General features: G+C 51.2%; 1 protein-coding gene and 1 non-coding gene across 3 annotated transcripts; one reads left to right on the top strand and one right to left on the bottom strand.

The window, feature by feature from the left end:
* The first annotated feature begins 580 nt into the window (after nt 1-580).
* Nucleotides 581-13,448, top strand: ZNF550 (zinc finger protein 550). 2 transcript variants are annotated; one of them, XM_072966499.1, is made up of 4 exons: nt 581-801; nt 3,147-3,273; nt 5,845-5,940; nt 9,492-13,448. In XM_072966499.1, the coding sequence occupies exons 1-4, from the start codon at nt 775-777 to the stop codon at nt 10,523-10,525; spliced, it is 1,284 nt and encodes a 427-aa protein (XP_072822600.1). In that variant the 5' UTR covers nt 581-774; the 3' UTR covers nt 10,526-13,448. The 2 variants fall into 2 exon arrangements, with proteins under 2 accessions (XP_072822600.1, XP_031537561.2); XM_031681701.2 differs by having other exon boundaries at nt 9,519-13,448.
* On the bottom strand, nt 11,742-11,813 carry TRNAV-AAC (transfer RNA valine (anticodon AAC)). Its single transcript has one exon. It is a non-coding gene; the product is annotated as a tRNA-Val (tRNA).
* Nucleotides 13,449-14,154: the final 706 nt, after the last annotated feature.

Here is a 14,154-nt window from a genome sequence, read left to right on the forward strand (position 1 = left end):
CAACCAAGCAGGACCAGATCCCGGAGGGAGAGAGAGAGTGAGACCCCGAGACAAGTGCCATTATTGGGCGCCAGGGGAGTATGCAGGCAAATGTCATGAGTGGATTTCATTGGTGCATTGAGATGTCACTAGGTCACAGGGGAGGACACGAAGGGGAACTTGTGTCAGGGGCCAGCCTTATAACACTGGTATACTAGCTCACCTGGGCGGGGTGCTCATAACATAATTGTGAGGACAGCAAAATATGAAGCTTCAAAAGTTTACAGTACAATGTGTCCACTTGCTCGGTTAGGAGCATCTTAAATACAAGATACCGAAGACACAACCGGGAAATCTGGGTGCGTCCCCTTTAGAACATCCGATGCCTCGCCTTCATTAGAGCCTTTGCAGTCTCTTTTCCAGTGTCAGAGTCCACGTCTTTGGGCTCCGAGGTCCTAAAGAGGCAGAGACTCCCTCTCCTGGACAGATACAGAGAAAACCTACATTACCCAGAAGGCTGTGCTGCACGGGAAGGCGGTGCCAGCCGGACGGTGACGTCACAGGAAAGGGGCGTCGCGGACGGTTCTGTCGGGGTGGGGCTTCCGGCGCCGTTGGGTGGGCGTTTGTTGGCGTCGGGGCGGTTGTCTGTGGTCGGTGAGTTCTAGCTCGGCCGTTGGGACCGCGCGGGGAGGACCGCAAGGAGGAGACCCGTGCGCCTGTGTGACCGCGGGGAGGGTCAGCTGAGCCCCCGACCCAGCCCTCTCCCTCGCACGGCCCCAGCCTCCCCGCGGCCCGATGGCGGCCTTGGTGACCCCGGCGCAGGTGAGTGGACGGCGCGCCAGGCCACGCCCGCCCGGACCCCCAGCGCGCGGCCCAGGCGCTCTGCTGCGCGGCCGGCGCTGTCCCGGACTCTTCGCCGTGTGCTCTCCAGGACGCTGTTCGTCGCGCCTCCGGAGGGGTCCCTTGTGCTCCAGGTCGGAGTCCAGCCCAGGGCCTCCAGGGGGAGGGTCGTTTCTGACAGTCAGCGGCATGCCGTGTGGAATCCCTCCCGCTTGCGTGGAGCGACCCGCGGGGAGGAGCGCAGGCCGGACATTTCCGAGACCTTTCTGTGTGTTGCGGCTACGTTCCTTCCCGAGGCTGTGACCTCGAGCACCTTCCCCTGCTGCCTTGGCTTCTCTTTACTCCGTTATAAAATAGGAAGATTAAAGTTCCTGCACCTGGGTTAAGGGAACTAGAAAAGGGACGTGGGTGGTGTGTTCCCTGGTGTCCAGCACAGTCCAGGGAGCATCGCTCTGGCTCTTTCTCCGCGGAAGTGCCTCCTGGGCCTACACTGATCTTAGCGGCCCATCTCCGGGGGAATCTGACCCTTGGGCTTCTCTGTCCTGTAATCTCTACGAAGATAAGAGCTGGGGAGGGGAAGAGCCAGGAGTAGCCTGCAGCAGTTTGGTTATTGCGGTTCTGCTAGGACAGAATAGGTGTCAGGACAGGCTGGGGGCCAGGAAGGCCAGGGAATTTTATCTTTCAGGTTAGAGCAGGTGAACTGGCTTCCCACTGACAGTCGTGAATCTGTTTTCCTGTTGAGATTCACTTATGTTGGTAAGTGAGTCCACTCAGATGGTCATTGAGGACAGTGTGTAGGAGTGTGGTGTCCGTCTGGACACGAAAGCACAGCAGGTCGTGGGTAAGTCCATAGCCGTCACCCTGAGTACCCTCATCCTAGTCCTCATTGACTGTCGGGACCTGTCTGATTTGTTAATCTCCCGTCCACGTGGCTCCCCTCCTCACTTTATTTCAGACTCACTCCAGTGTGCTGTCCTGAAAGAGGCCTTTTCCAGTGCCCCATCTACAGCAGACTGTAACCTCTTTAGTTTTCTCAGTCTATTTTCTTGACTTTGGCATCTTAGGTCCCTCTGACATTGTCTTGCTCGTTTACTTAGTTGCTTGTTTAGGATCTCTTTCTAGCCCGGGATTGTGAGTACCTAGGCTTGTAAAAGGTACTCAACAAATGGTTAAATGAATGACTGGGTCTCCCCAGCAGGTGGTCTCATCACACTTATAATAAATACAATCTTCCTCCCAAGCGGGACCCACAGAGCTCTGCTGGCTGTGCCCCTTGCCTGCCTCCAGGCCTTTTTCCTTTCCATTCTTAGCCAGCTCACTGCACCTGGCCAGGAGGTCCTGAACTTGCCAAACTCCTCCCCAGTTTACGGCTTTTGCCCTTGCACTTTCCTTTGTGTGGGGCCCTGTTCTTAGGTCTCTGCAGGGCTGTCTCTCCTCACTCTTCCTGTGCATCAGTATCACCTCTTTGGATAGTTTTTTCCTGGCTGTCAGTTCTGGCCGAGGTACCCCTGGCCCCCACCTGCCCATGTGACAACTCTGACAACTGTGTTCTGGATTTTGCTGAATGTTCAATTCCGTGTCCACTTCTGTTTCTTAAATTTGAGATTGTGGGTGACTTTCTAGAGCTGCCTGACCCTCAGGCCTCCGACTGTGACACGCAGGTGATTTTGGCATTTAGCTCAGGGGCTGGCAGAGGATTAGAAAAAAATTCACAAGATACATTGAGCTGTGCCAGCATCTGCTGTGTGAACACTTTCTCTTTAGTTCTCAGAATTGGCATAGTGGGAATTGTTTCCTGTATTGGTGCAGAAATGGATGTTGAGAGAAATGGTGGGATGTCCTCCCCAGGGTCACACAGTCAGCAGTGTCAGATTCAAGAGCCTGGATTCAGACCCTGGAATTCTGGCTCCAGAGCCAGGGAGCTTTAGTCACTTTACCTGAGCATGTGAAGCCCTCAGCCTGGGACAGGTGCACAGCGAGGACCAGGGCGGCTCAGCTGTTGCCTCTGCTGTGACCATTGTCGGAATTGCCCTCATGAATATTTTTCCCAGAGCACTTACCTTCTGCCCCTCCACCGTCCTCACAGAACACCGCTGTCTGTGTCATTGCTGGTAGATTCCCCTAGGGGAGGCTTTTCTCTCAGCCACAGTTGCCTTATATCCAAAGGCTGCTTCCACCTCCACCCTGAGTCCCGCACAGAGCTTGGCCCTCAGGAGGCCTCGGTGATTCAGGCCTGAGTCCCTGCACCCTAACCAGCACCTGAGTAATAAGCTTGATCTCATCCGAGGGCACAGGGCCAATCCCATGACCTTTGTTTGACTCTCCAGGTGTTGGTAACCTTCAAGGATGTGGCCGTGACTTTTACCCAGGAGGAGTGGGGGCAACTTGACCTGGACCAGAGGACCCTGTATCGGGAGGTGATGCTGGAGACCTGTGGGCTCCTGGTGTCACTGGGTAAGTGCTCATGTCTTACACCTGAGGGGGACTGCAGCCTCCTCTTGTTTCCTGGCCAATCAAGAGGGTCACAGGAGTCACATTCCCTCCTCCCCACAGGCCCTGCAGTTTTCTGGTCTCCCTGAGTCTGTTTCAGGGATTAGTGTGATAGAGACAACTTCCTTCTGAACACCAGCCTTCATCCTAGTGCTCAGCACACCCAGGCCTCAGTCTGAGGTCCCCGTTCCAGGTTCCACAGGAGGGAAGCTGACTGGACCAGCCTGGTGGGTCAGGTCTCACAGCTCTGTTACAGGGGCCGTGGATGATGGGCTGTTCTCAGAAGGGAGGGTGAGTCAGGCAGACCCTTGCTTGTCATTTGTCACTGGTGCCACTCAGGGATCTTCTGAACAGCACAGTCTCGATTAGAAGTGCTAATATTGTTACCACATTTTCTGACACTGGGCCGTGACCCTCCACTGGGCAGGAGGTGATTTGGAAGGTGCACAGGAGTGTAGGAGAGGCCACGGGATATCCCCTGCAAAAGCCAGTCCTTTCACCTTCTCTGTCTCACATGCTGATCATTGTCAGGAGAAAGTCTCAAATTAGTGAGAGTGGGTAGGATTCCATGTCCCCTAATGGTGGCTAAGTTTTCTTTTCAAGGAAGGAACAGCCTCAGCTCACAGCCCTGAGCAGTCTACATGAACTCCCTGGGGCCTTAAATGGCATTAAAAAAAGAATAATGTTAGTATTTTCTTTACTCAGCCATTTTTGGGAGAGGCAGGGAATTAGGTTTATTTATTTCTTTATTTTTAATGGAGGCACTGGGGATTGAACCCAGGACCTGGTGCATGCTAAGCATGCCCTCTACCACTGAGCTGTACCTCCCCCACCCCTACCATTTAATGGCATTGTTTTGATTTCATTGTTGTATTTTGATGGTAAATTTCCATTTATGGAAAGTGAAATTGACTTTGCTCATTTACCAAAGCGAAGAAGTGTTCTCAGCTGTTCAGGAAAAATTTTAAAAAGGGGTCAGTTTAAAGAGAAGCCATCCATCACTGTGTGTGCTTTGCAGACCCGTGACACTGAGTTTCATTGTGGAGGCAGACATCGGTTTTTGCTTTTGGTTTTTTTTGCAGGTTTTGTGTAGATATTTCTTTTTTTTTTTTTAATTTAAGTGTAGTCAGTTTACAATGTGTCAATTTCTGGTGTACAGCATAATGTTTCAGTCATATGTATACATATATTCCTTTCATATTCTTTTTCATCATAAGTTAATACAAGATATTGAACATAGTTCCCTGTGCTGTACAGTAGAAACCTGCTGTTTATCTATAGACATCAAACCTGAGATGAAGTGTGATGAGTTGTAGAAAGAAAAATAAGGAATTCAGGAGTGTATATCCAGGCCATAACCTATCATGGATGATTCGAAAAAGGCATCTCAGGCAGTGATGCTGGATCTGAGACTGGAAGGCTGAGCATTGGGAGGGAGGGTGAGGAGAGGTTCCAGGTGGAGGAACCAGCAGGAGAATAGGCCCTGAGGGGAGAGAGTGCACAGTTCGCGGCCGATTCACCTTTCCTCTGCCTGCTCCCTGAGCGTGGTGTCCGGCACATAGCACACATTGGTGACCTGTACTGTGACCTGTTGGAGTGAATCCTGGGCTGAGAATCAGAACTTGCCAGTTGAGACTTGGGTGGCTCCTGGAACCTCAGTCCCTGGGCTTCGGTACAGACCCCCCCTCCATCTTTGTTGAGATGCATTTGGCTGCATGTAACAGAAAAGTGACTTGGAGTGGCTTCCCCATTGGGTGGGAATTTACCACCTCAACTCAGGACAAGCCCCAGGGCCCCCACAGCAGCAGCTACATCATCAGTGGCGCGAAGGTTCTGCTGCTCTTCTCCCGGGGCCGGCGTCCCCCTCTTCCTCAGGCCAGCTTTGCGGTGGGGGTAGAGGATGCTGCAGAGACCCCGTCTTCAGCCCTCTTGTCCCACGTTGGGTTAAAGACTCTCTTCAGAAGACAGGCCAGCTGAGGTCACCTGCCTCCTTCAGATGACTGATGACCGGGGATGCCGTTGGCCGATTTATTTCCATCAATGGACTTCAGTCCTCTCTGGGCGTGAGAATCTCCTGGGGAGATTTCAGAAATAGCGATGCCGAGGTCTGACCCTGAGAAGTTCTGTTTCTTTTGGTTTGAGGTTGGGATTGGGCATCCATGGGGAGTTGTGAAGCACAAGGTGTTTGAGGACCAGTGACTTAGGTGAGTTAGGAGCATGTCCTGGATGGAGGGCTGACCATCCCAGCGTCCCGGGGTTGTGTGAGAGCCACGTGCACCTGCATGGGGTCGGCTTCCCCCGATAAAGTTCAAGGGCAGCGGTGTTGTGTAGACAGACAGCACCGCCCTCGACAGCAGATGTGGCCCAGGAGTGGTATTATTGCCCTTGGTTTCCAGGTCACCCGTCAACATGTTCTTTCCTTAGGGGGCAGCTGCATTCACGGTCTCACTTCTGTCCTGAAGTACCAGACAGAGTGGAGGGGTTTTCATTCTTCTCATCCAAACACTTACATGCTGTTTCTTCCTCCATCAACAGGGCATCCAGTTCCCAAAGCAGAGCTGATGCACCTGCTGGAGCCCGGGCCGAAGGTATGGACAGTCACGAGGGGCCTCTCGCGGAGCACATGTTCAGGTAGGAACCGGGAGCTCGCCGGGACAGTGGGTTCAGGGCAGCCTTTGGAACGCACGAGGACCCGAGCCTCTCACCTTCTGGAAGGAACTCTTTGCGGAGTCTGGTTGTTCTCTCACATCAAAGGATCGTGTGTATCAGCAGGTCAGCTCTGGCCCATGCCATTACTTAGAGACCCAGGCACCTTCCACCATCATCATCTAGCTTCAAGGTCAGTCCGGCTCCATCCAGCAGGTGGAGGGGAAGCGAGGTCGGGGGTCACACCCAGACGCTCCTGTACTTTGCTCGCAGCAATTCCACTGACAAGAACTGGGCCTTTGGCCGCACCTGGGTGCTCAGGACTGGAGAGTGCGGGGTAGCCATGTGCCCGGGGGGCCAGTGGGCTTGGTTTCTGTGACCTCAGGCTACTGTACGCTCCCTGTTCTCAGAAGGTCAGAGTGAGGATCGTTTCTGGGTGAGCGCTGGTTGAAGTTGTGATGAGACAATGCAGCAAGCCGTTCAGGACAGCGCCCGGCCTCTCGGAGAGGCCGGCAGAGGCCAGTTCTCCCTGCACCCGTGTGATGTGTGGACCGTCAGCAATGGCAGCGATGTCGTGCCTTTTTTCCTCAGCTTCTGGACTCAGAAGGAAAAGGCCTCTCTTCCCCTTGAGGTTAGGATCTATGCTGTGCTCTGTACTGAGCCCTTGCCCACCTTCTCCGTCCATCTCTCCATCCTCCTGTCTGCCATCAGACACTCAGAAGCAGCCCCTTGGACAGTCTTCCTGCCCCTCTTGCCCAAAAAGACACCAAGGAGATGTTGGCTTTTTTGGCCCCACATCCGTGCTGCCGACTGTGACTGGAATAATCCAGAGTGAGTCTCTCCAGTGGTCCTTCGGCTTCTCGGCCAGCCTGTGAGTGTCTTCAGCCAGCTCCACCGCAGGCCCTCTGTTTCAGTCGCCACTCCTCCACCCCCATTTCCTTAATCCCGAGTCTCCATGTTAGTGTCTCAGCGGCACCTCAGGTGCATCAGACCTTAGAAGACACCCGTGATCCTGCCCACGCCTCCCCATGCCCAGTTCTGAGAACCTCCTGCCTTCTGCACAGATGAGAAGATTGGGAGTTTGGGTCTTTTGAACCTGACCCGCCTGTCCTCCTTGCTTGACCCTTGCAGTAAACCTTTCTCTGCTTAAAACAAACAAACGAACAAACAAAAACACATTGGAAACACCTCAGACAGTGTCTCTGCCTCCATCTGTCCATCCCCAGCCCTGCCCGTTGGGAGTTGTCCATGTGTCCTGAATCCATCACCAACACCGTCCTCCAGGCTTGCGTCATCCTTTGCTCGGATGATGCCAGAGTCTCCACCAGGTCTCTGCACATCTGTTCTATGCTTCTGATCAGCAGTCGTCCCTGCACCTGCCCCTGTGGCCACCCAGACACATTCTAGTTCTTCTCAGATCCTCCATCGCTGGTGTCTTAGCTAAAATCAGCATCAGAAAAATAAAGGCGTGGGGAGGGTATAGCTCGTGCTTAGCGTGCACAAGGTCCTGGGTTCGATCCTCAGTGCCCCCATTAAACAGATGAATTAAGTAAATAAGCCTAACTGTCCCCCTGCAAAGACATTAAATAAATAAGCAAAAATAAAGGCTGTGTCCCTCTGTGTCTTGCTCCTGAGCCCTTGAAGACTCACCTTTGTCTCTCCCCTGTGGTCCCCCCACACCCCACAGAGGACGTCTTCCTCTGATCGCGTCCACTTCCTCTGCTGGAGCCTGCTTGATACCTTTGCCTTCTTGGGGAACCTGCTTCTTCACTTTCTCTTTTTCTTTTTTTTTCTTAAGCCATTCTTACTACACTCAAGGTAATAAGTCCAAAATATCCCTGTGTTTAGGATATTGCATCAGTCATTAAAAAAGGGGAAAACATAACAGTATGGAGAGATTTATGAATAACAAAGATAGAAGCTGACGGAATTAATAGACAACTTGAATGGGGTTGGTTTTCTTTAAGAAATGCTAAGTTTTCTTAACCAAAACGACAAAATAGAGTGCTCTAAATATGTGTGAGTATGAAAACAAGAAAAGCAGTGGTTTGGTTTATTTTTTAAATTTTCTTTGTGGAGAGAGGTAATTAGGTTTATTCGTTAATTAATTAACTTATTTATTTTGATGGAGGTACGAGGGATTGGACCCAGGACTTTGTACATGCTGAGCACCCACTCACCACTGAGCTACACCCTCCCTGCTGCCATTTCCTTCTTTTTTTTTTTTAAAGTGAAGTATAGTTAGTTTACAATGTTGTGTCAGTTTCTTTTGTACAGCATCATGTTTCAGTCGTACATATACATACATATATTTGTTTTCATATGCTTTTTCATTGTAGGTTACTACGAGGTATTGAATAGAGTTCCCTGTGCTGCACAGTAGGACCTTGTTGTTTATCTGTTTTATATATATTAGTATTTGCAAATCCCAGAGTCCCAATTTATCCCTTCCCACCACGTTCCCTCCCTGGTAACCATAAGTTTGTTTTCTATGTCCGTGAATCTATTTCTGTTTTGTAAATGAGTTCAGCTGTCTTTTTTTTTTTTTGATTCCACATATAAGGGATATCATATGATGTTTGTCTTTGTCTGACTTCACTTAGAATGACAATCTCCAGGTACATCCATGTTGCAACAAATGGCATTATTTCATTCTTTTTTATGGCTGAGTAGTAATCCATTGTGTGTGTATGTATATATGTGTGTAATATATACACACATACACACACACACCACAGCTTCTTTATCCAGTCAGTAGGCATTTGGCTTGCGTCCATGGCTTGGCTATTGTAAATAGTGCTGCCATGAACATTGGGGTGCAGGTGTCTTTTTAAAGTAGAGTTTTCTTGGTTATATACACAGGAGTGGGATTGCTGGATCGTACGGTAAGAGTTGTTTGTACAGTTTTTGAGGAACCTCCATACTGCTTTCCACAGTGGCTGCACCAATTTACATTCCCACCAGCAGTGTAGGAGGGCTCCCTTGTCTCCTCACCCTCTCCAGCGTTTCTCATTTGTGGGCTTTTAACGATGTCCATTCTGACTGGTGTGAGGTGATGCCTCGTGGCAGCCATTTTCGTCGTTAAGTCTCACATGGTCTCCAAGGGTGAATGTGCCCAGGCTTCCTCTTCCTGTTCAGCCAGTGCCCCTTCTTTCTGGAGACTCTGACTTCCCATTAGGACCCAGCTCTTGAGATCCTCCCAGGGAAGCTGACCTTTTCCTTCCCAGTCTTGTTAGGTGTCACTTCCCTAAGCTTTCATAGCAGCAGGACCTCAGTCCTTGGAACGGATGCTCCCCGGACTGTATTATCAAGACAGCCCCCCTCCCCTACTCTGGGCTGTGGGAGGAGTCTCCCTTCCGGGTCCTCTGTGTCCTGGCCCAGGCTACTGTCCGGATTTTCCCTCTAGTGGTGTCAGGGTAGGAGGATCATAAAAAGTCACTGGAAATCTAGATTACATCAATGTAAAAACACAGGAAGTACCCTCATTTGTTCACTGAAGTGCTGCTTTTTTCTCTCGTGTGTTGCTTCACTACCAGCCCCTTTGTGTGTTGGATTCTCTTCAGGTGACAGAGCAGAACCTCAGACCGGAGAGCCAAGCACTTCTCAGCTGATTTTGTCCGAGGGAGCCTTGCTCCAGGGAAGCCTGACTCTGGGATCTTCAAGGTGCTCCAGGTCGGGGCAGGCCAGGGATCCAGGGGGAATTCTGGAAGTGGAGAGGGATCAGCTGAGGCCACAGACAGCCCCCCGCAAGGAGACCCACCTCAGGAAAATGAGCCTTGGAAACGAGGGTCTGGGAACGGGTGCTAGTCTGCGCTCTGGGGCGTTAGAGGGGAGAGTCTCTCCGGGGGCTGTTCTCCACCAGCCTGACCCACCAGGACCGCCAAAAGGCCCCCTGGTTCCTCACGTCTACAAATGCACGCAGTGCGGGAGAGGGTTTCGCAGGAAGTGGTACCTGGCTCGCCACCAGCGGGTTCACACGGGAATGAAGCCCTACGAGTGCAGCGCGTGCGGGAAGGCCTTCAGCCAGAGCTCCACCCTGGTCCGCCACCACCTCACGCACAGCGGGGAGAAGCCCTTCCGCTGCGGGGACTGCGGCAAGGCCTTCAAACGCCGGTCCTACCTCGCCCAGCACCGGCCGGTGCACACCGGGGAGAAGCCCTACGAGTGCGGTCAGTGTCGCAAGGCCTTCTCGCACCGGTCCACGTTCCTCCGCCACCGTCGGACGCACACGGGGGAGAAGCCGTTCGCGTGCCGGGACTGCGGCAAGGCCTTCAGCCACAGGGCGCACCTGCTGCAGCACTGCCTCACGCACAGCGGGGAGAAGCCGTTCGCGTGCGGGGACTGCGGCAAGGCCTTCCGCTGCGGCTCGGAGCTGGCGCAGCACCAGCGCCTGCACACCGGCGAGCGGCCGTTCCGCTGCGGCCAGTGCGGCAAGGCCTTCCACCGCAGCACCTACCTGCTGCAGCACGCGGTGGTGCACGCCGCCGCCACGCCGTTCGCCTGCGGCCAGTGCGGCAAGGCCTTCAAACGCCGCTCCCACCTCCTGCAGCACCGGCGGGTCCACAGCTGAGCGCGGGCTTCGGCCACACGGGCCGCCGTGGGGCGCAGTGAAGGCACGAAGCCTGCCGCCGCCGCCGCCGCCGCCGGCTGGGGGTGCGCGCCGCGGAGGAGGCGCGTCGCCTGCGGGCCGCCCCCGCCGACCTCGGGGGACACGCGGCGAGAGATGCTGCATCGAACGCGAGAGCCATTCTCAGCCCCGAGGACACGCACCGGTAACGGAGAGGAACCGCGTCATCGTCGCCGGGACCGCCCGTGCCGGTCACCACTTGTCCCGTGGGCTCACGGCGGAGCTTGGGCTGCACCTGTGAGGCGGCACGTGGGGACAGACGTGGCGTCCCGGGCTCTGACCGCGGCCTTCAGCCACGGCCAAGGTGCTTCGCTTGGTCCCTCCTGCCCGCCCAGCCTGCCCAGCCCGTGCTGAGGTGACCGCCCGTCCGCAGGAGCGCCAGTCCACCTGGTTGGGGCGCCCGGGCAGCCCGCACCGGGCATTGCCTTGTGTGCCTGGCGGGGAGAGTGACACCAGGGAGGCTGAGGCGGGGATGGAGGGCCCTCTGTGCCCAGATGTGCAGATTCCAGCCGCTTGGATCTGCAGGCCGTGCTCCGGCCAGGGCGAGGGTGATGTGCCAGGACGGGTCAGGGACAGCGCTCAGCCGGCACAAGCTGGATGCCACTGAGACGGAGGCCCAGCCTGTCTCCCTGGGGAGAGCCCGACAGATCCCGCCCGGAAGAGCTGGGGGACGCCACCTACTAGAGAGCTCCATCATCCAGGCAGGCCCCGGGGCCCAAAACAAAACAGAACAACTTTCGGGAGGGCATAGCTCAATGGTAGAGCGCGTGCGTAGATAGCGTGCACGGGGGTCCTGGGTTCACAATTAAGAAGCTGTCTCAGCATTACCTTAAAAGGAAAACGGAAAGCAGGTGCTCGGCAGCCTCTTCCAGACCGCCCTGCCACGCCCACTGCGGTCTCTCGTCAGGTTCATGGTGGGGTGGGGGGCGATGTCTGAGAGCAGAAGGATCCTGGCCCTTGATTTTTTTTTCTTTTTCTTTTTTTTAGGGGAGGGAGGTTAATTTGTGCTTTTATTTGCTGGTATAACTTAACCGACAGTGGCTTGCAAACTTTTTCTGCATTCTTTTTTTGGTTGAAGTATAGTCAGTTTACAATATTGTGAAATTCTTTTTTTTAATAGTGGGGGAGGTAATTAGGATTTTTTGATTGTTTTTCTTAATGAAGGTACTGGGGATTGAACTCAGGACCTCGTGCATGTTAAGCACACACTCTACCACTGAGCTATACCCTCCCTCACGCCTGCAAACTTTTTTAACCTAAAAAATACATTTTACATCACAATCCCACAAAAACACATGTATAATACGGAGACATATATATAAAACTGAAAAAGTTTTGCCAAAAATGTCTACCCTAACACTTGTTTTTAATTTTAAGACTTTTTTTAAAGCAGTTGTAGGTTTACACCAAAACTGACAGGAAAGTACAGAAATTTTGCATATACACCGTTAACACACACGTGCATAGCCATTGTCAAAGTCGTTTACCAGAGTGGTACTTTTTTTTTTTTTTAACTAACAATGACCCTACATTGACACATCATAATCACCAAAGTCCACAGTTCACCTTAGGTTGGAGAAAATTATAGTGACATATATCCATCGTTATAATGTCATGCAAAGCATTTTCATTGCTCTAAAAAATGTCTGTACTCCAGAATGCCAGCCCTTGATTTCTTTCTGTGTGGGGGTGGGGAGAGGTAATTAGATTTATTTCTTTCTTTCCTGTTTTTTTAACAGAGGTACTGGGGATGACGAGCACACGCTCTGCCCATTGAGCTATACCCTCCCTCCTAGGGGCAGGGATGTGTAACTGGTGAGTCCAGACATGTCCATGCAGGTGGTATCTTTATGGGTTTCCCAGAGGGCACTGTGGATTTACTCCTTTGTGCTGCCTTTGGATGTGGTTATTTGATATTTGTCCCAAGATTTTTTTTTTTTTTTACTTTGAGATTACTTTTCAAGCTCTACAAGATAATCAGTGTTAACTCTGGTTAAAAAATCTCTTGTGCAAGAGGGGAGGGTGTAGTGCAGTGGTAGAGTGCAATCCCCAGTACCTCTGTTAAAAATAAGTAATTCATTAAATAAACAGTTACCTCCCCAATTAAAAATTCTTTTGAAAATAAATTTCTTGTACAGAAAAGGATAAAATAATCTCCTCACTTGGAACTGTCTTCAGCGCCTTTTTAAAGACCACATACGCATTTCATCTTTTCACAGTGGGCGTGCACCCTTTATGTGCTGCACAGGGCATGACAACACTTTTTTTTAACATAGTTACATATATTTATTAATCATCAAGTCTTTTTTTTTTTTAACCATTCGGTTTATTAAAAAGAATCAATTAGCAGGGCTGGAGGGGAAAAGGCCACTACTGATGCAAAATAGCAAAACTTCTTTAATACCGGACACATGAGCAGCATCCCCCAGATGCAATTGTAAGGAAAGTCCTCCTGGAACAGGAAAGAATTTATGCCAAGTGCTTATTAAACAGAACTTTGAAAAAACTCTGCAATGTAGTGAGTTAGACAATGGCCCCATAAAGGTAGGTAACTCAAGGCGTTATTTTCCTAAACCCAAACCCATGCATTTAGTTAATCCTGGTAAAGGGCCCCAATATCCAGAGGGAAACAAGCTTTTCCTGTCCTGCTTAGAGAGCAAAAGGCAAGTGTTGAGGAGGCACAGAGCCCTGCCCACTGCCCCACCCGCCTCACAAGAACCGCCCACTTGCATAGACTGACCCGCTGGAGTAGGCCAATTACCGGAAATAGGAATCCACATGCATGGGGCATGCTACTGTAATCACACTGAGCTTGGTATACGCTGGTGTTCAGAGTTTTGAAATAAAGATAAATGGACAGACTGAAGCATCTGAGTTAAATACTGCACAGTATATTCGACAACTGGAAAAAAATCTAGAGGGTGGTATAACTATTCACGTTTGTAAGCAAGTATAGGGACAAGCCCTGCAATCTGAAGAAAAACCCGTTCAGGGCAGAGTTGACAGTCTCCCCCTGACTTTCAGGAATGTGTCACTATACGAAAACCACTGGATTCAGGAAAGTAGCAACAGGATATTAAGGAATTGGCTTCTGTCATCATGGATCATGGGGACCAGTATGAAGCAGGGCTGGCTGGAGGCTGGGAACGTCGCAGCTCAGATCCAGGATCTGCAGGTTAGAACAGCAGTCTAGAGAATGGTTAGTGCTTTCCTCATAAACTCCTGGATTTCCAAACAGGTTCCTTTTCCATACAATGACCAAGTCTTTTTTAAGATGTTTTCCATAAGGCCTTTTTTTTTTTTTTTCAATCTGGCTGCTGCAGGATATTCAGCCATCCCTGATCTTATCTTTAATTATCATTTCTTTTTTTAACGGGGGAGGGAGGTAATTCGCTTTATTTTAAAATTTTTATTTTTTATTGAAGTGTAGTTGATTTACAGTGTTAGTTTCAGGTGTATGGCAAACTGATTCAGTTACACACATACACATTTTTTTTCTTTTCATATTCTTTACCATCATGTTATTAAAAGATACTGAATTTAGGTCCCTGTGCTATACAGTAGGTCCTTGT

The sequence above is a fragment of the Vicugna pacos genome, chromosome 9 (genome assembly GCF_048564905.1).
Source record: "Vicugna pacos chromosome 9, VicPac4, whole genome shotgun sequence".
NCBI classification, from domain to species: Eukaryota; Metazoa; Chordata; class Mammalia; order Artiodactyla; family Camelidae; genus Vicugna; species Vicugna pacos.

Coding starts and splice junctions, on each gene's coding strand:
- ZNF550 (XM_072966499.1), top strand. CDS start 775: ATGGCGGCCTTGGTGACCCCGGCGCAG. Junction 802..3,146: donor CCTTGGTGACCCCGGCGCAG/GTGAGTGGACGG, acceptor TTGACTCTCCAG/GTGTTGGTAACCTTCAAGGA. Junction 5,941..9,491: donor CTCGCGGAGCACATGTTCAG/GTAGGAACCGGG, acceptor CTTCACTACCAG/CCCCTTTGTGTGTTGGATTC.